The 20970-nt window shown below is 43.9% G+C and overlaps 1 protein-coding gene across 1 annotated transcript in view; it reads right to left on the bottom strand.

Moving 5' to 3' along the window:
• Positions 1 to 20566, bottom strand: part of LOC310779384 (protein NLRC3-like) — a 73453-nt gene extending 52887 nt beyond the window's left edge. Inside the window, exons 1-8 of the mRNA XM_083639921.1 lie at positions 20479 to 20566; positions 19346 to 19412; positions 9257 to 9373; positions 6652 to 6742; positions 5767 to 6039; positions 2880 to 4674; positions 2063 to 2236; positions 848 to 1021 (exon numbers count right to left, since the gene is read on the bottom strand). Coding sequence (XP_083496047.1) covers positions 848 to 1021; positions 2063 to 2236; positions 2880 to 4674; positions 5767 to 6039; positions 6652 to 6733 — 2498 coding nt within the window. The 5' untranslated portion in view covers positions 6734 to 6742; positions 9257 to 9373; positions 19346 to 19412; positions 20479 to 20566. The remainder of the gene's footprint in view (positions 1 to 847; positions 1022 to 2062; positions 2237 to 2879; positions 4675 to 5766; positions 6040 to 6651; positions 6743 to 9256; positions 9374 to 19345; positions 19413 to 20478) is intronic.
• Positions 20567 to 20970: the final 404 nt, after the last annotated feature.

The raw sequence follows: 20970 nt of genomic DNA on the forward strand, positions 1-20970 counted from the left end.
ATTCTGCATGCAAATGGTCCACCAAGCAGCGCTATTTCTTTTGTATTAATGTTTCATGCTGCATAGCCTGTCAAAATGCAAATAAAAACTGTGACCTTAAACTCCCACATTTTTAAACTGAATTTGGCCAGTACAACAATGGCTGACAGGGAGCTCCCTTTTAAAGCTAGAGTGATGATCTTTATACCGTATGAAAGTAGAAGAAACAAGGAATCGATTTGGACCAAGCATGTCAACCTAGCATGTTGGAAAGAGGGGGGGAGGGGGGGGGGGGGTAAATAACGCTTCAAAGCTGATGGTAACTTTCCCCTCCATGCAATTGAATGGAACTAAATGAGTATATTGGTAAATGTGCAAAAAATCACCAGCTTCTCACAGCAGTTGTAGCCTATAAGCCAGTGGTTTTCAAAGGGGGTCCCCAGCAAAAAGGGGGGATAATCTATTTTCACTATAATTCCTTCCATAATTAACACAATCTAAGCTAGTGTAGAAGTGAGTAAATAAGCTAATAATAACCATAAGAGCACAAATAATTGACAACAATCTCGAAATAAATATTCAGTATTTACTCTGAGAAATTAAATAATGAGAAAAGGACCAATTATTGATGGTTAAAACTGAATAATGACATCACAACAGTCTAATCCTAATGCGAAATTAAACTGAGATATTTCTCTAAATCTGTCTTAAAACTGCAAAAGAAACAAAAAAAAATCATAAAAAAATTAGTAACTAACCTCCCTTGCTTTCAAGCTCACCTGCCGCGACTGATGTACAGTAAACATAGTCAGGGTGACAGAGAATGTGTGTGATTCTCAGCCTTCTAGCAGATATTGCCTCTCCATACCTGAGAGAGTCCAGTTTCCAGTGTGGATCCTCCAGTCCAGCAGAAAGCAGCGTCACTCCTGATGCTCCTGGATAATTGTAGCTCAGGTCCAGCTTTCTCAGATGGGAGGGGTTGGAGCTCAGAGCTGAGGCCAGAGAAGCACAGCCTTCCTCTGAGACCATACAGGCTGACAGCCTACACACACAGACACACACACACACACACACACACACACACACACACACACACACACACACACACACACACACACACCAAAGCAAGCTATATGTTCGATATCTTTATGTATACAGCTGTAAAATAGTTGCACAATACAGTCAAATTCATCCTTGCAATCCTTGCATCAACTGATGATGCAAGGAGAGGGAATGGTGAAATATCGTCATGGAAAGTAATTGACAGGAGTTACAAAAGAGTGCTACATGTTGACATCAAAACTTTTAAAAATTAAGCAGAAAAAAATCCAACACAGTTCAGGTCAGCACAGACCTTAGTTCGGAGAAATGTGTCAATTCTAGGGGTGTCACGATACACTCAGTTCACGATACGATACGTATCACGATACTGGGTTCACGATAACGATACGATACGATACGATTTTAACAATATTTTTTTAAACTTGAATAATGACAATATATGACTGGAAAAGTAGTATTTTATTTGAAATGCACAAATACAAAACATGCTGTTGTGGGAAATTGTTATTACAATAACAACTAGAAAAAACATGAGATTGGAGATAAGGCTTATCTTGAAATAGAATGAGTTACACCGTCACTTAGATTTACTTTGAACTAAAAGGTTTCTCAGCAGTATAAATTCTCATTATGCATCTTCAGTTTTTCTTCAAACTCAAACAACAAGACTTTTCTTAATCTATTTTTTATGCATCTTCAGTTTTTCCTGTCAAGTAAACAGTTTTGCCAGAAACTCAATTGAATGGTTTCTCTCCTGTATAACTTCTCATGTGTCTCTTCAGAGACTTGTTCAACTGAACTACTTTCCACACATTGAACTTCAACAAACAAAGACGTTTCTTAGTCTATTAAAAAAAATAAAAAAAAAAAAAAATAAAAAAAAAAAATTGCGATATGAGATTTAATCTCAACGATACATATCGTGACGTTTTACTATCGCGAAATTTCGTGGGACGATATATTGTGACACCCCTAGTCAATTCAATTGAAAAAAGGGGGAAAAAAAGTGAATGGATATTACCTGAGAGTCTCCAGTCTGCAGTGTGGACTCTCCAGTCCAGCACAGAGGAGTTTCACTCCTGAATCATGCAAGTCATTGTTACTCAGGTCCAGCTCTCTCAGACTAGAGGACTGGCTGCTGAGAACTGAGGCCAGAGCTTCACAGCTTCTCTCTGACAGATTGCAGTCACTCAGCCTGAAGGAGAACAAGACCAGGCAAGCCTAGTTAAGCCAGACCCAGACTGCTGTCCACTGTTGTGCAAGTTCACATAAAAGCTAGCCCAAAGTTCAGTTCACACAGCTTTAAATGAAGTAGTTCACGTTCATAGTTCACAATTTTGAAAATTGTACTAATGGCAGGGTAAATCTGGGTGGGATAAGTGGAACGCATTACCACCACTGAGGTGCCCTTGAGCAAGGCCCTTCACCCCAAATGCTCCTGTGGCGAGCAGATCAGACTTGTACTGGTCAGCTTGCAGGTATGAATGTATGTGTGAGTGTGAGCTCCTGAATGATCACAAACCTTTTAGACCACAGCACTCTCTTGATTCCCCGCCCCCCCCAAGCAACACACATAATATGTCACTGTTATATGTCACCTACTTCATATCCCTATGACCCCTCCCCCCAAACACCCCACATAGGTCCCTAGTCAATAACCCTACACAACCCTCAAATCCCGGCTCTCTAGCACGTACCTATCCCTATGGCCAAGACCCACACATGTCTGTTTCAACAATGGGGAATCAGTGAGTGAGTGTCTGGCAATTAGTGATAGAGACAAACAAGAGCATTGATTTTCTCCTTGTTTCAATCTATCCAGTTTTCTAAGCACTTACACAGATTTATTGGAGGCCTTGATCACTGGCAGCAGCCTCAGAAGAGCCTCCTCTGAAGCAGAGTATTTCTTCAGGTCAAACACGTCTAACTCTTCTTCTGATGACAGTAAGATGAAGACCAAAGCCGACCAATGAGCAGGGGAGAGTTTGCCTGTGGAGAGAGTTCCTGATGTCAGGGACTGTTGGATCTCCTCCACTAGAGAACGGTCATTCAGCTCATTCAGACAATGGAACAGATTGATGCTTCTCTCTGGAGACAGATTCTTCTTTATCTTCTCCTTGATGTACTGGACTGTTTTCTGATTGGTCTGTGAGCTACTTGCTCTCTGTGTCAGCAGGCCTCGTAGGAGGTTCTGATTGGTCTGCAGTGAAAGGCCCATGAGGAAGCGCAGGAACAAGTCCAGGTGTCCATTTTGGCTCTCTAAGGCCTTGTCCACAGCACTCTGGTAGACATTTGGTTTAGATTTGACTCCTAACTTCAGAGACCACAGGGATTTTGATTGTGGTTCTGACAGCAGATTGACACCAGAATCGATGAATGAGACCATGACATGAACAGCAGCCAGAAATTCCTGAAGGCTCAGATGGACAAAGCAGAACACCTTGTCCCCCCACCCACCACGCTCCTCTTTAAATATCTGTGTGAACACTCCTGAGTACTTTGAGGCTGATGTGATATCAAAGCCACACTCTTTCAGGTCGTCTTCATAGAAGATCAGATTGCCTTTCTCCAGCTGCTCAAAAGCCAGTTTTCCCAGAGAGAGAATCATCTTCTTATTCTCTGGTGTCCAGTGTGAATCTTTCTCAGTTTTCCCATGAAACTTGACGTTCTGCCGTTTTGTCTGAATCACCAGGAAGTGGATGTACATCTCAGTCAGGGTCTTGGGAAGGTCTTCTCTCTTATTGGTTTTCAACACAGACTCCAGAACATTAGCAATCATGTGGCAGAAGACTGGGATGTGGCACATGATGTGGAGGGTTCGTGAGGTCTTGATGTGGGAGATGATTCTGTTGGCCTGCTCCTCATCTGTGAATCTCTTCCTGAAGTACTCCTCCTTTTGTAGGTCATTGAAGCCTCTCACCTCTGTCACCACGTCAACATACTCATCAGGGATCTGATTGGCTGCTGCAGGTCGGGTGGTTATCCATATGCGAGCTTTGGGAAGCAAATTCCCCCTGATTAGGCTTGTCAGCAGCACGTCCAGTGATGCTGACTCTGTAACATCAGTCAGGATCTCGTTCTTCTGGAAGTCTAGAGGAAGTCGACACTCATCCAGACCGTCAAAAATTAACGCAACGTTAAACTTGTCAAAGCTGTAGATTCCGGCTTCTTTAATCTTAGGAAAGAAGTGATGAATAAGCTCCACCAAGCTGCACACTCTATCTTTCTGCAGGTTCAGCTCTCTGAAAGTGAATGGAAATGTGAACTCTATATCCTCGTTGGCTTTGTCTTCAGCCCAGTCCAGAGTAAACTTCTTTGTTAAGACTGTTTTCCCAATGCCAGCCACTCCCTGTGTCATCACTGTCTTGGTTGGTTTATCTCTTCCAGATAACTGTTTAAAGATGTCTTGACATTTGATTGGTGTTTCTGGTCTCTGGCTTCTGGATGCTGCTTCAATCTGTGTGATCTCATGTTCATCATTGACACCTCCACTCTCTCCCACTGTCATGGCAAGCTCCGTGTAGATCTGATTCCCAAGTGTCGGGTTTCCTGCTTTAGCAATCCCCTCAAACAAACACTGAAATTTCTCCTTCATATTACATTTGTGTTGACGTTGACACTCTGCAGACGTTTCTAAATGAATAAACAACAGAGTAAATCAATGAGAGGCAAGTAAAGAGTAATGCAATCATTTACTGATAATTTACACATTTGCAACTCAACGGACTCTATTCAGCTCATTACTGCTGGGTGGACAACAGGTCCTGACTGGTGTAAGGTATAAGGTAGCTGTTGTTGAGTCGGTTATTATTACACAACCAGGAGTTTCATGCAACCAATCGGATTCCACACTGTGCTGATTCCCATAAAGCTCTGGTTGTGTATGTTAACCAAACAGCTAGCTGCACTTCTCATGCTGTTTGTTATGTTCATGTATGTAAACTACTTGGGGGGAAACCTTTCAGACAATACACATAACATTGGTAATGATTGTATAAAAGGCCTGATACCCCTGAGGAACTACATTACTGGGATTATGGAGAAAGTGATGATGCAACATGTACAACGTGACTAAAGTGAGAATCAAGTTCTTAATGCATCTATTCAAATTGAGCAATTCAAATTAAAATATAAACAATTAAATTTCACATCTATTTTCTGTAGTAGCAGAGCAAGTTTGCGCTCTTTAAAACTCAGGCTTACAACCGATTGCTCAAGGTGCGTGAGGCCAGGTAAATAGTCCAAACAAAGAGTGAAGAGGCCTCGCACACTTAAAAAAAAGTTAGGCATACGGATGCAAAAAATCCGGCTTTAATTCACCATAATGCAAAAAAAGTAACAAGTGATACAAACATAAAAAATAAAAAGTAACGTTTTGGTCTCCAGACCATCGTCAGCCATTGTCTCAGCTGCTCGTTACAGGCTTAAGTAGGCTGGTAGAGGAGTCTATCATGGCTGGGGCAGCACATCAATTACTCAATCACTAATAATAATAATCAAGCACTAACCCGAAACAAGCAAGGTGTCTACAAAGCAGACTTGGGGATACATGCAGCGAACCCATGTACATGTTCACAAATAGTACACATATACATAACAATATATATAATATGCAATAAACTGAAGAGTATTCTACTCCATAACATCTATTTCTGCCCATATCTTCCACCCAATTAAGTGCCCCTTGCTCTTAGATGTTCTTCTGTTAATCACTGTCCAACTTACCATTTTCTTGATTGTCCCGTTTCTCAAGGTCCTCTGCAAGAAATTTCTGCTCTTTCTTAAGGATATCACAGAATATATCTTTGCCTCTATTCCCACTAGCATTCAGTGACGTATACAGTTCCCTCATCTGCTCCTGGGTGGTAGGTTTAGATATCACATTGTTGTAGCCTTCTTGCGTGACAACATTCTCCTTCAGGAGTTTATCCAAGATCGGTGCGACCATCGCCACTCTCTGGATCAGCTCATCCCGATGTTCATCCACAAAGTGTTGCTCTGAAGAGAAAGGGAATGAAAAATGAGCTGGTTGGAGTGAGGACCAGGCTAAAATCAGCTTATATCAGGCTACTTTGCTTCTGAAGGATTACAACATGAAGGCTTTCATTTGAAAAATATATGTTTATGTCTGCTTATTTTCTATCTCCAAAATGTTACTGTCTGAAATCGATCAATTAATATTTCAAAATCACAAATAATCAAATTGTCAGATGTATCGCTGGTGAAATAGTAGGCTGTTTGTGTTTTTCCTGATAATTGCCTTTAATCATTCTGTTCTATGGCTGCTTGATCTAATTCGATTTTCTGATACCCCTGAGGACCCTCTTTACTGGCGTTATGGATAAAGTGACGATGCAACATGTACAAGGTGACTAAAGTGAGAATTCACCCACTGTCTATTATAAATCCATAGAAATTACTAAACACAAATACAATACAATGAACACATACTCTCACAAGGCTGCCTGTCTCTCTGCACATCTATTGTCTGGATGTAGGTCAACAAAAGTAGATACAATGACAGCCTGCACTTTATATAAATTGTTGGCATGTTTAGATAACTTCTATCTTTTTTCAAATGTCCCCTTTTTAATCTTCCCATGACTTAACTCTGCATTAGATCCTTCATGTTGAACTCTGCCTCTTTCAAATCCTTCAGCGCTTGCAAGCCCTTCTCTTTATCCGTCGCCATTGTTGCTCCCTGATAAAATCACAGGAAATATCCAACTCCAAGAACCAACTTTATCTATTGTAAAGTGTCAGAAATGGGCTGAAAAAAATTAAAATATAAACAATTAATTAAAAAATAAAAAGGCAGAATCTTCAGCAAATGAAATCATGAACACTTTGAAAGGCTGATTGATGATACTTCACGCTGTGTATAAGCAACCAGATCCACATTTACCCTATTAAATTGTCTTATCTCTATTCAACTCTGCTTTCAACATTTGTTTTCCACTTGTGAAACCAGGCAAGATTGTATCCAGTAACACAGATAAACAGGGTTGTAGTGCTGTGGGAGCACAGGGGAGCGGAGCTCCCACGCCTTTTCTCCAAGGGTTTGTTTTTACAATTGTAAAATAGGGGTGGGGTTCCTCATATAGGTGTGCTCCTCCACTTCTCCAGATAGCATACACACCTGTCGATAAACCATGGTTTACTCAGGGTCTGAGAAAATCGTCAATAATCCTGCTAAGGGAATGGAATCTATTGGAACTACATGACGATGTATTATACCGGAAAAGGCAGGATGGAGACCAGGTTACATACCAACTAGTTTTACAGGAAATTTTGTAAATGTTTTGCAGAAAAGGTCTTCCTGAAAAAGCAGCGCCCCTGGTAAACATAAAGGGCCCTATTCTCCCACAGGCCTTCGGCGCAAAAACTGGCCTTACACGCAAAAAAACGTGCCTTGCGCCTGCCTTGGGAAGATATCAACATGGCTTTAGGCCCCGAGATGCGCTTTAGGCTAAATGGGCGTGGCGCAGTCCCAGAATGGGCGAGAATGGGCGTTTCGGCCTTAAATACCGGCCTAATGATATCTTCCCACTTGGCGTTAATTTAGCGCTTTGCGCTTTTGAAAACCAGGCCTATTCAGTGCGCTGGTTGCGCGGAGCGCTCCTCTGCCCTTTCCTCTGTCCCTTCTCTCTGTGTCACTCCCTCTCTCTTGCTCATCAGTCTGACACAATATGACTGCTTGAAAAAAAGTTTGCCAGTTCTCTCTCTCTCTCAGAAAAAATAAGTTGTTCTACCGTACATAGTATAACAACACGACAGTTTTTTCTAACATGACAGTTTTGAGCCTGTGACATTCAGAGGCTATTGCATCATCCTACCTGTGCCGTGAAGGCGAGAGAAAACAAGATAATTCTGGGCAAACATTCACTGCCTGGCTTCCCTGCAACAGCCAGACATGTGAAATCTCCCAGCATGCATTGGGCTAATACATTTCGATAATAAACCGCATCGAAATTTGCCTAAATAGATAGAAAGGTACATCGAAATAGATCTAAATAATGTGTAATGTTCCACAACATGCTATTGTAGAACATTTCAATATAGGACAAAATCAAATTGCGAAATCCAAACCCAACCCTATGTGAAACATATATGTCATCCTGGGCCTATATATATCCCTCGTCGATTTAACGTGATTTAGATAAGTGACAGCGTAACACGCTTCTACTGTCATGTGCTATACTGTGATGTCTGCTCCAATAAATTGGCCCTACTTCACATTTAGTTTTACAATAAAAACACATTTCTGCAATGACTTTACATAATGTAGGCTATATTTATGTGCATCATCCTACCTGTGCAGCAGGGGAGAGAAAACAATATCATTCTGGACAAACTTTCACCAATCTAATTAATCTCATCATATAGGGATAGGCTATATTTTTCTAGCTGATGCGTTTAGAACATTATTTTCACTTTGATCTTGCTATAGTGTAGCGTATTTACATGCTTGCAGTATTTAAACTGCATTTAGATTGGTTTGAGAATAATATGGAATAATAGCCTACATATGGAGACACAGAGGGGATAAAAGGGAGGGGGGGAGATCAGAGCCCTCGGCTTTTCTGAAGCCGGACTGGATCGCTCCGTGGAATTGGAACTGAAAAGTGAAGCATGTGATTCGTTTACTGCACTTACCCAATGAGCAGATCAGTGCATAATTTTACACTTAAAAGGCGTGGTTGTAATGCTTAATGCTGCGTGTAGCGCCGATACCAAAATATCAAGTGCGCTGGTCCACGCCCACTACTCTGGGCTGCGTCTGGCGTTGAGCGCAGTTCATAGGCCGATGCAACGATAGAGCCCAAAGACTACGAGACCCCTAGAGTATGGATTTCCTGTCGATTGAGGACGATAGTAGCAACACAAAGGATATCCATAAGTAAGTAACTTTATTGTCACTGTACAAGTACAATGAAAATACGTTTGGAGCAGTCCTCCAGATGCCAGTGAGAAAAACAAAAACCTGTGCGTCCTGGTAGTTCACCTGGTAGCACGCATACTACGAAGGCTCGGCCCTTCGCGCGGCCGACCCGGGTTAGAATCCGACCTGCAGTCCTTTGCTGTATGTCATCCCTTCTCTCTCCCCCCACCTTTCCTGTCTACCTACTGTCCTATATAAAAATAATATAAGGCGAAATGCCAGAGAGTGAGGACAGTTGCTTGTGGGATGACTTTTTTGTTTGTTATGGCATACCTGAGCAGTTGCACAGCGACCAAGGGCCTGATTTTGAATCCAGATTGATCAAGGAGCTATGTGAAGTCGCAGGTATTCAGAAAATCAGAACAACTCCATACTACCCATGGGGTAACCCTGTCGAAAGATTTAACAGAATATTGTTAGGCATGTTAGGAACATTGGAGAACAAGCAAAAGTCACATTGGAAAGAGTTTGCAAAACTCTTAGTACTGTACACTGGCGATTTTACATTGGTGCACCGGATGCACGTGCACCCCCTTGTGGCCAGATAATAAAACAATAAATGTCTACATGTAAACGATTTAAACAAAATCCAATCGATATATATATATATATATATACCGTAAATCCTCTAATAGTGGCCTCTATTCCATTACAGGCATCTACTCTAATATAGGACAGGGGCACGGCCTGCACAGACAAATAAAGTCCCCTCCCTCAATATAGGCTGGGTAAAAAAAAACAAAAAACGAAGGAGCAAAAACTACGGTGAATACGGTACTGTAAATTTCCCATAACACAACGCATCTACCGTGTGACGTAAATGGACGTAACGCAGACAAACCAGAGAAATAAAAACAAACATGGCACCAACCAAACGAACCAGACGAAAGTTTGACGTTAAGTTTAAAGAGAGCGTTGTGCAATATGCAGCGGAAAATTCGGGACAGTGTGATGTGGAATCAGCCCTTCAAGCAGAGCCTGCATGATGCCTACGACCAGTGGATGACTGGGGACGCAGATAAGCAGTACACAGCTGGAGGTGGAAACCTAAAAGCGCCTGCCCGACGCCTGCTTGTGGACTGGGTGATCGCCGCCTGGGACAAGCTGGACAAGGATCTGATCAAAAAGTCCTTCCAAGTTTGTGGACAGTCTGTGAAAACTGACGGGAGTGAAGACAACCTCATCCACTGCTTCAAGCAGGGACAGCCCTGCGCCGCTGGACGGGAGGCTGCGTCAGCGGGACCAGGAGAACAGACAGGCAGCCGAGGATGAGGAAGATGAAGAGGAACTGGTCAACAATGAACTTGTTGTTCTGGATGATGTTGATGAGGACGCTGAGGAGACCGACATACTAGATGAGGAGGAGGATACTGAGTGAGTGAGTGACCACCAATATTTATTTGCGTTGTTTGGTTTTATGCAATATTTTGCAATAAAAGTCATGAAAATAAAGGAGTATGTCCATGAGAGTTTAATTTTAAGAAATAAAGGCCTCTACTCTAATATAGGCCTCGCTCCAACAAAGGCCGGGGGCTCTCTGCGGCTCAGTAAATAAAGGCCCCGGTCACTATTAGAGGATTTACGGTACTGTATATATATATATATATATATATATATATACTGTATATATATACTGTATATATATGTAATACATATATATAATGTGTCGTAATATATCTATATTTCATTATATTCAACATTAGTATTCAACATTCACCGTTGTAAAACCACAGCATAGTGAAGAGGATATTATTGTGATGTGTGTAGTTCTTCATAGATCTACTAGCCTCTTCATTTTGCTCTCAGAGTGTACCAGATTAATGCATTTTACTTTAAAATGTAAAAGAAAATCTTCGGGCAGGGGGGCACTGCCCCCCCTGGAAACCCCCCTAATGGGGTACACTTTCGACCGTGATGGTGCACCCCCAGGTTGGAAAGCCTGGAATTGCCTATGCATACATACAATTGTACACGTAATGAGGTAACAGGGTTCAATCCCTATGAGTTAATGTCCGGGCGTAAACCCCGACTGCCTGTTGACCTATCTTATGGATTGCCCTTGAAAGCAGATCAGTAGAAATCTCATTCACAGTACGTACAATACCTCACAGCTCGTTTAGAAGACAGCTACCAGGCGTCTCGAAATGCCCAGAAAGTAACAGAGAGAAACAAGACTAGGTTTGATAGGAATTTGACTGCCTCAGGCCTTGAAATTGGAGACAAGACGTGTACTCCTCCAGAGTCAAGAAAAGGGCAGGAAAGATCCTCACTACTAGTGGCTGCATTCCAGCCACTTCTCGACTGTCTGGCTGACATCAGAGAATGGTTGGGCGCTAACTTCCTCAACCTCAATGAGAGCAAGACGGAGATCATCATCTTTGGGAAACCCCCCCCCCGCCCCCTCCATTGATGCCCTAGGCCCCCTCGCCTCTACCATCCGGACCTCTGTCAGAAACCTCGGCGTGATCCTTGACAGTGCTTTCAAGTTCGAGAAGCAGGTTAGTGCAGTGGTTAGGAAAAGTTTCTTTCACCTGAGAACCCTAGCCAAGACCAAGGCCTACCTGCCCCAGAGGGACCTAGCCACAGTTATACACGCCTTCATAACATCACAACTGGACTATTGCAATGCCCTTTATACTGGTATCGGCCAATCACAGCTTCGTCGCCTACAGTTGGTCCAGAATGCAGCCGCCCGACTCCTCACCTGCACAAAAAAGCGTGAGCACATCACCCCAGTGCTTGCATCACTCCACTGGCTCCCCATCCGATACCGCATCGACTTTAAGCTTCTGCTCATCACGTACAAATCCCTCCATGGTCTAGCCCCCACATACCTGTCCGATCTCTTACACCACCCATACCCCCTCCAGAGCACTACGGTCAGCCGACCACCTGCTTTTGGAGGTGCCCAGGTCCAGGTTAAAAACCAGGGGGGACAGAGCCTTTGCAGTCACAGCCCCTAGACTCTGGAACTGCCTCCCTCTCCGCATCCGTGCAGCTCAGACCCTGGACACTTTCAAATCCCACTTGAAGACCCACCTTTTTGAATTAGCCTTTAAATAAAGCCCTCAGCCACCTTTTAATTTTCTTTTGCTGTGTAGCTAGTCAATGTCTTTTAACTCTTCTACTTATTTTATTATATTTTTAATGCTTTATATAGCGTATATCACTTGTTTATGCCTTCTTGCACTTTTGTGAAGCACTTTGGTTGCGGCTCAGCCGCTTGTAAATGCGCTATACAAATAAAATTGACTTGACTTGACTTGACTAACTAATCTCACCCTGGCCATGATCTGTTTGAACTCCTCCCCTCTGGCAGGTGCTACAGAGCACTGTACGCCAAAACCACCAGACACAAAGGCAGTTTCTACCCACAGACCATCACTCTGATCAACACTTAAATCAGCCACTTGAACACTGAGCTGAAACACTAGAAAACACTGGAACCAGTTTACTTTTGACACTTTACTAGCTTAAACAGCAGCAACGTGTGACCACGTAGGCCTACACTACGCAGACCAACACGTTCTCACTCCGACCACGTAGCATATTGACGCTTTGTCCCGTCCCTTATGCGCCACTTGTTACTAACATGGTACCCTTGAGCGACCCATGAAACGACTTGGGCTTTCCGACTAAACTCAATGCAAACCCATAGAAGTCAACTTTGACGCTTATGGCAACTGCGCCCCCATTAGCCTAACTGCTCCCCCATTAGTCAACTGCTCCCCATTAGCGTCTGGGGGGAGGTTAGGTTTAGGCGTGGGAGGTGGGAGAGGTTAGGTTTAGGGTCTGGGGGAGGTTAGGTTTAGGCATGGGGTGGGAGAGGTTAGGGTTAGGGTTAGGGTCTGGGAGAGGTTAGGTTTAGGCATGGGGTGGGAGAGGTTAGGTTTAGGGTTAGGGTCTGGGAGAGGTTAGCTCCTCCAGACCTTAATGGGGGAGCAGTTAGGCTAACGGGGGAGCAGTTAGGCTAATGGGGGAGCAGTTGCCATAAGCGTCAAAGATGACTTCCATGGGTTTGCATTGAGTTTAGTCGGAAAGCCCAAGTCGTTTCATGTCTCGCTCAAGGGTACCATGTTAGTAACAAGCGACGCACAAGGGACGGGACAAAGCGTCAATATGCTACGCGCTCGGAGTGAGAACGGGTTGCGCAGACACACGTCACAGCATGCCGTATCGATACAGTAGCATTCTGCATACACGCTTCAGCAAGACTATAGTGTCTAGGGCTTATTATACTCGAGCAAGCTCCGTGGGGTGGAGCTCCGCGAGTCACCGTGCGGACCTCGCGCTGGGGCAGATGCTTTTATACTCAGAAGTGATCAGCCAAGTGATCAGCATGTATTGTACAATGGTAATAGTGAGAACAGCCCGTGAAAAGTCGCAATGAAACGCTATTATGTGTAGTACTGAGTGCGCTTTCATTCTCAAACGACCGTACATCAGCACATGAATGAATCACCAAACTTGTTTTTACTGAATAGCCATTTCAGTTCTCAGGCAACACAACACATTTACTTGGTGAAATGACTAAAAACTAACAGTTGCAAATCAAAGTTCAGCCTACCACATGAGTCAAGAAATGTGGGGAAACTCAGTGTTCAGAGCTCAGTGGCTTGAAAGCGGCCATGTTTTGAGAGAAGCCATGCGGAGGTCGCGCTGTGAGAAAAATCTTCAGCTACACGGTGGGCGCCCTACGGAGGTAGCGCCCAACCACGCCCAACACATTGACGTCATTTGACGCTGGCGGCCCTCGCTCCACCCCCGCGTCCTTCACGGCATGGTGAGTATAAAGCAGCCTTAAGCTCCTATTGGCTACTCTGTGTTGCTACTGTATGCTCATTAGTCATTATCGTGCAGTTCAACTGAGCGGGGCTTGCACCCCCGGCCAGTCAGAGCCCTGAAGCCCCGCCCTGCTGTGATGTGACGGTGCCTACAACAAACATCCCTGCTGCACCCAGACAGACAGCGACAGAGTTTACTCGCTCATTTAGTTTATTAATATTGAATGTCCGGGGACCGCCTTCCATTCTGAAACACCACCGTTCCGACACCCCCCCACTCAGAACCCCCCCATTCCGAAACCCCCCCACTCCGAAATTTGATTTAACCACCCCACTCCGAAATTGATTTTCAAGTCCATATTTCTCCAAGTTTACTGCATTCCTGCAGCTTGAAATAAATGTTTCAACTCATTGTTTTTTTTATTATATGTCACTGTCTTCATATAATTTCGCTATAGACGGTTTTCACCAGAGCGCAACCCCACAGCACTTCCTTTTTCTCAGCATTCGGCAAACTGCAGAAATATTCACTCGACATTGTTACTTTTGTTTTCGCTGCTCAGCTGTATAGACGGTTTTCACGGAATGGTCAGTCCTGCACTTGAATGTTTTTTTTTCTTTTATGTCCATAGCAAACACTGCAACAGGAAGTGAGCGGGGGTTCAATTTAGAATGTTTTTGTTGTCAAGTTAAAACCGTCAATAGCAGTAAACACGAGCCTGCTGCATTCAGATAGATACAGGAATGTGAACGTTGGATACATCCTAAAATCAGCTGTGGATCACAGACATGTTTGCACTCTGTGTTGTTCAGAATCGCACGAGCCGCTGCTCAGGGACTGGGCACAGCTGTCCCGCTTGCTTTCTCCCCCACTCCGCAAAGAAATAGGCTACACCTTGACAACGCACACTCTAGTCTAAAGCGTGTATCGGGCCGGAGCAGTGTTTTTTTTTTTTTTTTTTTTGGCACACAGACTTTCCACTCTGCTGGTCTAAATACCAGGTGTGGTCTTGCGCATTCCTGGCTCGCAGTTTTCTGCAGGTGCACAGAGATATCTCTACAATCACTAAACATTGTTCATTTATGTTGTCTTGCCATACAGTTTGTTAAGTTTGTCAAATGTGTAATCCGAGAGCGCAAGGATCTAATCATAAATTATGTTTTCTACACATCTAAAGGTGAGCTGTTACACATGCCCACATTCATACCGTGTAAAGTGTTTGAAAAAAATTAATTTTAACTTTGAGTCAAATGCTCACAGTTGAATAAGGTTCATTGAGTCATATATTAGCAAGATGAGGACGCTCTTATTTGTGAATGCCAGTCGGGTTGAACTGATTTTGTTTTATGAAAATCTGATGAAATGTAGCTTCCCCATTCCCGATGGTCTAGCGCCGCCTATGCATATTTTCAATAAAAAACAATGAGTTGCAGTGTTTGATGCAGCCAGGAAACTCAGAGAAATATAGACTTGAAAATCAATTTCGGAGTGGGGGGGTTTCGAAATGGAGGGGTTGTCCCCATTCGGAATAGCGGTGCCTTTAAAAAAATGGGAAAACCCCTCCATTACGAAGAATGGAGGTCGATCTTCGGAGTGGGGGGGTTTCGAAAAGGCAGGGTGTAACCTGAACGTCCCTGTCCAAATTGCACCAAATCCGACACTGCAAATTGCAGTAACGCTAGAATACAGAAAGTGAACTCTTTATTTTATGGGGGCATTAAAAGCCCCCGTCATCCCAAATCAAAGGGCAATTTTATTTTATTTTTTGCTGGCATTTTTGCTGGCATTCCTGCTAATTTCCGACTCATGATACACAGACACACAACTTCAACTTTATTATTAGGGGTGTCTGTCAGGATTTTATGTCGGATGAAGAGGATGGCAGTGTAGACGGCGTCGATTGATGGATTGTGCGGTGTCCATCTTTTCGCAGCCAGGAGCTCAGTGAGTTGTGTGCTATGCTTCAGGATAGACTGGACGCCATTCCTGAGCACCCAGCCTCCCACATGACACCCCGCCCACCGCGTCTACAGGGACCATTTTCGAATAGACTTCAACCCCAAAAAATTGAACCAGATGCAAAAAGACATTTAAAGTAGACCTGGTCAATTAAAAAAACAAGGCTAGGTCGGAACCTAGCATATGTCCAGCGCGATAAAGCGTTCACGAGCATCGGCACTGGACATTAGACTGGACAAAACCTGCTTCCGCTGGCCAAAAAGTTGTGTGTGGAGTGACATTGGGCCCTATCTTCCCAAAAGCACTAATTTAGCGTTTGCGCTCGTTTAACACTGTGTGCAATGCAAATGGAGGGCGGACACAAGCGCATGCCTGTGATAATTGTACTGGGCATTGGCTGCCCCATGCCAAAGCAGGCGTTTCAGTGCTAAAATGTGGGATAGATGGCATTATGCTATCGTTAGCAGCGTGCAATTACTTTGCGCTAAGAGCTTTGAAAAGGACCTCTTAGGCGCAAATACCTCACTGCGCTGGGTTGCGCACCATAATCTCCGTGCAGCGCAGCGCAGTGGAAAGTGGAATTCCTTTTGAATATGTCATTACGCACAGCCTTGCCACGCCAATACATCAAATTATGCTGCTAAAATTGGGTATTAGCAGATAATTCAGTGAGGCAATTAACTATAACTCACTGAGAAACTTTTATCACATCGCAAAGAGGGAAATGAATTGAGAAAACTTGTTGGACAATGGACATAGGCTATTTACCTTCATAAGCCGGAGGGTCGTTGGCACCACAGACGATCTGTCAATAAGCTCTCTCTGTCCTCGCACGAGTGAGTACACTCTATTACGCATGGAGAGAATTACAGCCTATTGCATGCCTCGCGCAGCCATTGCGAGACGGGAATCTGATTGGTTTTGATTGACGTAATGCCCAGCATTGCCTGGCCACGCCTGTGAATAATTCTGGTAGTTAAGACCGCCCAAATCCCATTTGCGCAGGCATTTTGGGGCGCAGATGATTTTGGCACGGCTCTAATTTGCGTCTGCGACTCGTGCCGTGAACGTTTCCGCATCTCGGCCGAGAATTGCATTCCCAACATATTTCGGGCTGTTTTAACTTAGAAATCAGGGAGGTAACGTCTACCAGACAATTATATCACTTTTAAACAGTTACATTTCTGTATAAATCATTACAATATGCTCCTGTGAGGTGGGGATGCTGCCGGCGCTGGGGTGCAAAACTCGGCATAACACCTGACGGACGGTGCAAGGCGGACTGCTATCTTCCCTGCCTTAAGGCACGCGCAAACAGGTGCGCAAGCGCTATTAGGGGAATAGCGCCTGTCGGAAGATAGGGGCCATTGTTTTCGAGTGTTGTCATTTATTGAATGTACATGTCACGTCATGACATGTCATGTACACGTCATGACACGTCATGACATGATGTCATTTACTGAATTTGGGGAAGGACCCCTGTGTTTTTGTGGTTTTTTTCTTCATATTTTCTGTTTGCAGTGCAGTGTGGTTTATATTAAAGCTTAAGCTTTTCAACATATTTCTCGAATTATATATTTTTCCTCTCTCCCAATACATTGATCTCAATATTGCAGTGTGGAAAATACCAATAATACTTGAATACATGAAAATAGAAGACATATTTTAGATTTAGAATGTAAATGGTCTATGAAATAAATTAATTTAATGTAATTTCACATAACATGAACACAGCCATCCATCCAGATTCATTTTGGTCCTTCATAGGAAATAATTTGAGCACCTCTGCCATATAGGGTAACAACAATAACATGAAAGTATTTCCAGTAAGTGCAGTTTTTTATGTAAGCTTATGTACACACAATTTATTATTATGAAATTAATTTAATTAATAATGGGGGGGGGGGGTTCACTGTCCTATATAGCCACTGGCTCATGGCTGATCTATAGGACTATAGGACCTATAGGACCATGAATGCCTTCCCATGGCCAGGGGCTGTCCCAATGGATGTCGCCCCTGGCCATGGGAAGGTATTAATTGGATGAAAACTACAAACAGCTACAAATACAATCAACCGATTGGTTCTATAGATCAGCCCTGAGCCAATGGCTATGAGCCTGGCTGTCTCCAAACTGGAGTCATCACATTGGAATGCACCTCTGAATGCCCCCCTCAGAGGTGTTAAGTGCCCGCTGCCACGGGAACATTCATATGAATGGCCCATGGGTGTGAAAAGCTGGTATGTTTACTGGTTTTTGCGGGACAGGAAAAGTGGGGGGAAAGTACCACATAGTGTTCACATATTGAGCACTATCGGTCATTTACTTGCCCGGAAAGCAGCTTTTTCATGCAGTGTGAAACACAGACACACAACTTCAACTTTATTATACTAGCGACAATTCCTCACCCGCTCTGCAGCTCACCCACTGCACGTCACATACGCAGCTCCGCCGCTATGCGGCCTCGCCTGCTATCTCGCCTGTTCTATGACATCACAGATCGGATGACATCATCACGGATGACTTCATCACTGATGATGTTATCACTGATGGTGTCATCATTGATGACATCACATCATTAGGTAATTAGCGCAATCACCTAATTAAATCCGGCTCTGTCAGGTCACCCGCACGGTAGAGAGCTGCGCAGGCCTGAAATCTCTGCCCGATCCCTCCCCGGCCGGTGACATGCAGACCCGTGCCCGATCCGGCCCGGATGAGTTATGAAATTAATTGGCCTGAGCCCGTTGCGAGGCCCGAAGCCAATATTACGATATAATGACACATCTCTCCCTCTCTGTCCCTCAGCTGCTTCTGCGCGGCCGTGGTGCTCCTGCAGCCTCTCTCTCTATTTGACTCTGTCTCTCTCTCTCTCTCTCTCTGTTCGGGAGCTGTACATCGACGGACACGGCACACACGGCTTGTTTTGTTGTTTTTTTACATACTGACACAGCACGCTGTCTGTCGCTGACTGAGCGGAAAGCTACATGTCATGACATGAGTATGACTGGCAGACTAACGTGACGTCACGTGAGGGTCTGTGTGTGACTGTGGCTGGGGGAGTGTCTGTGCACTCCTCTTTGTCTGACTGTGCTCTGCTGTGTAAAATCAAGCGAGTAATACAACGTTATTTAATTTAATTATTGAAACAGGCCCGACCCCGGCCCAGCCCGGACCTATTAATAAAAAAGAAAAGAAAAAACAGGCCTGGCCTCGGCCCGTATTGGCAGGCCCGAGGGCCCCGCGAGGGTACCTTCGGGTTTGCGGCTCTCTACCGCACAGGGGCTCTTTGCACCCCCTGGCATAGCTGTTGCTGGCCAAAATTCTGCTCACACACACACAGACACATCTCTTATTATATATAGATGAACGCCATCTGCAAATAGCAGGTTCATGATTTGAAATACTACAGCAGTTCATCTTGCAAAAGTCAACATACAGCCATAACATACAACATGATAGTGTGTTCATCTAACAATATTGTTTTCCTTTAAGCAGGAAGATCCTTTTTCAAGAGAGACCTCCTAACAGTACACATATAAAAAGACAGAAGTTTGTTCACATGTTGCCAGACAACAAAACAATCAGTAAACAAAGACAAAATGTAGTCAGCATTACCTTGGAAGATGTTCTCCTGGTGAATCTACAGCATCAAGTCACAGAGACAGAGAATGTCTGCCTTCATCTGTAGAGAAAGAGAGAGAGAGACAGACTCTGCTTAATACTCTCCTTTGTCAGTCCTGTATCTGTGTTCATTTGATGTGAGGGTGCGGCCTCATAACTTCAGGGTAAACAAGTCTCGTCTAGTGTAACGACAGAGGCCAGAACCCGCAGGGCAGACGCAGTCACCACAGATCAGGTGAAGTAGTTCTACTATGTCCACTAGATGGAGACATTAACCACATAATCTACAGTCAACTAAACAGCAGACCAGAGGGGATCTAAAATATGTCTGATGTCACAGACAGCTGCAATATCAAAACTCTTACTGATGTGAAGCATGTGACAGGAAATCCATTCCTTCTATTTTATTCCAAGAGATTTTACTATCTTGTGATTACATTGTTTTACTTTGTACTTTGTTTGATCATTTGTTGTATTTTAATGTATTGCCTCATGTTGGTTGTAACTAGCTTCCCCAGGTTTTAGGCCTAGTCGAGAACAGGAAGTGAAACCTGCTTAAATAAGCACATGATACATTAAATAGCTTATATACATTATATTACATTAAAATGTAATATGGTATAATACAATATAATATTGTTAATAAAGCATAGTTGAACTTGTGTGATAAAGAATTACCTATTAACTTCGTCAATTGTCAAAAGCATCTCATAACAGCCCTATCTGGCAGTGCTCATGCATGAGAGAAACCAAAGTTTTCCCCCAGAGAGAGAGAGAGAGAGAGAGAGAGAGAGAGAGAGAGAGAGAGAGAGAGAGAGAGAGAGAGAGAGAGAGAGAGAGAGAGACGGGGGAGTGGGCAGACTGGTTTGAATCAGGAAACATCTGTCCACACTTTATTGCAGCAAGTAGCCCTAAGACTACTTGACAAGAGCACGGTGAAGAAAAAATATGAAATAGAAAACGTCAGGCAGAGCAGCACTCTAAAGTTTTATCTGTCTTTTTGCAACAGTGACATTTTGTTTTGCCACAGACGCTCATGCCCCCCCAACCCCCCCCCCCCGCCCCTTCCCCCCATGGGTTTACAATGTGACCTCAAAGTAAGCAGCTTTGGTGCATCTGACTCTCACCATGTCAACACTTGATGGTGCTGTGTGCAGTCTGCAGACCAGCAAAGCCACACTGCGACCTGTTTCTCTTTGCGGACGACTCGGCTCTCCTGGTCTCCCACAAAGAGAAAAGGGAGGTAGAACTTATCCTTAGCAATGAACTCCAGAAAGTAAGTACATGGTTAGTAGATAATAAATTATCTCTCCATCTAGGAAAAACCGAGTCAATTCTGTTTGGCTCTAACGCCAAACTTAAAAAATCCCCTGGCTTCACCATCACAGTCGACAATGTGACCGTCGAAAGCAAGGAGGAAATTACATATCTCGGCTGTATCCTGGACAGTAAAGTATCGGGAGAGAGTATGGCTTTAAAAACCATCTCCAAAATAAATCAGAAGGTTAGATTCCTGGCCAGACTTTCCTCCTTCCTAGACGTAAGTACTCTAAAAATTCTGGCGGGCGCTTTGATACAATGTCACTTTGATTATGCATGTACTTCCTGGTTCACCGGCA

This window comes from Poromitra crassiceps, assembly GCF_964638095.1.
Source record: "Poromitra crassiceps genome assembly, chromosome: 7".
NCBI classification, from domain to species: Eukaryota; Metazoa; Chordata; class Actinopteri; order Beryciformes; family Melamphaidae; genus Poromitra; species Poromitra crassiceps.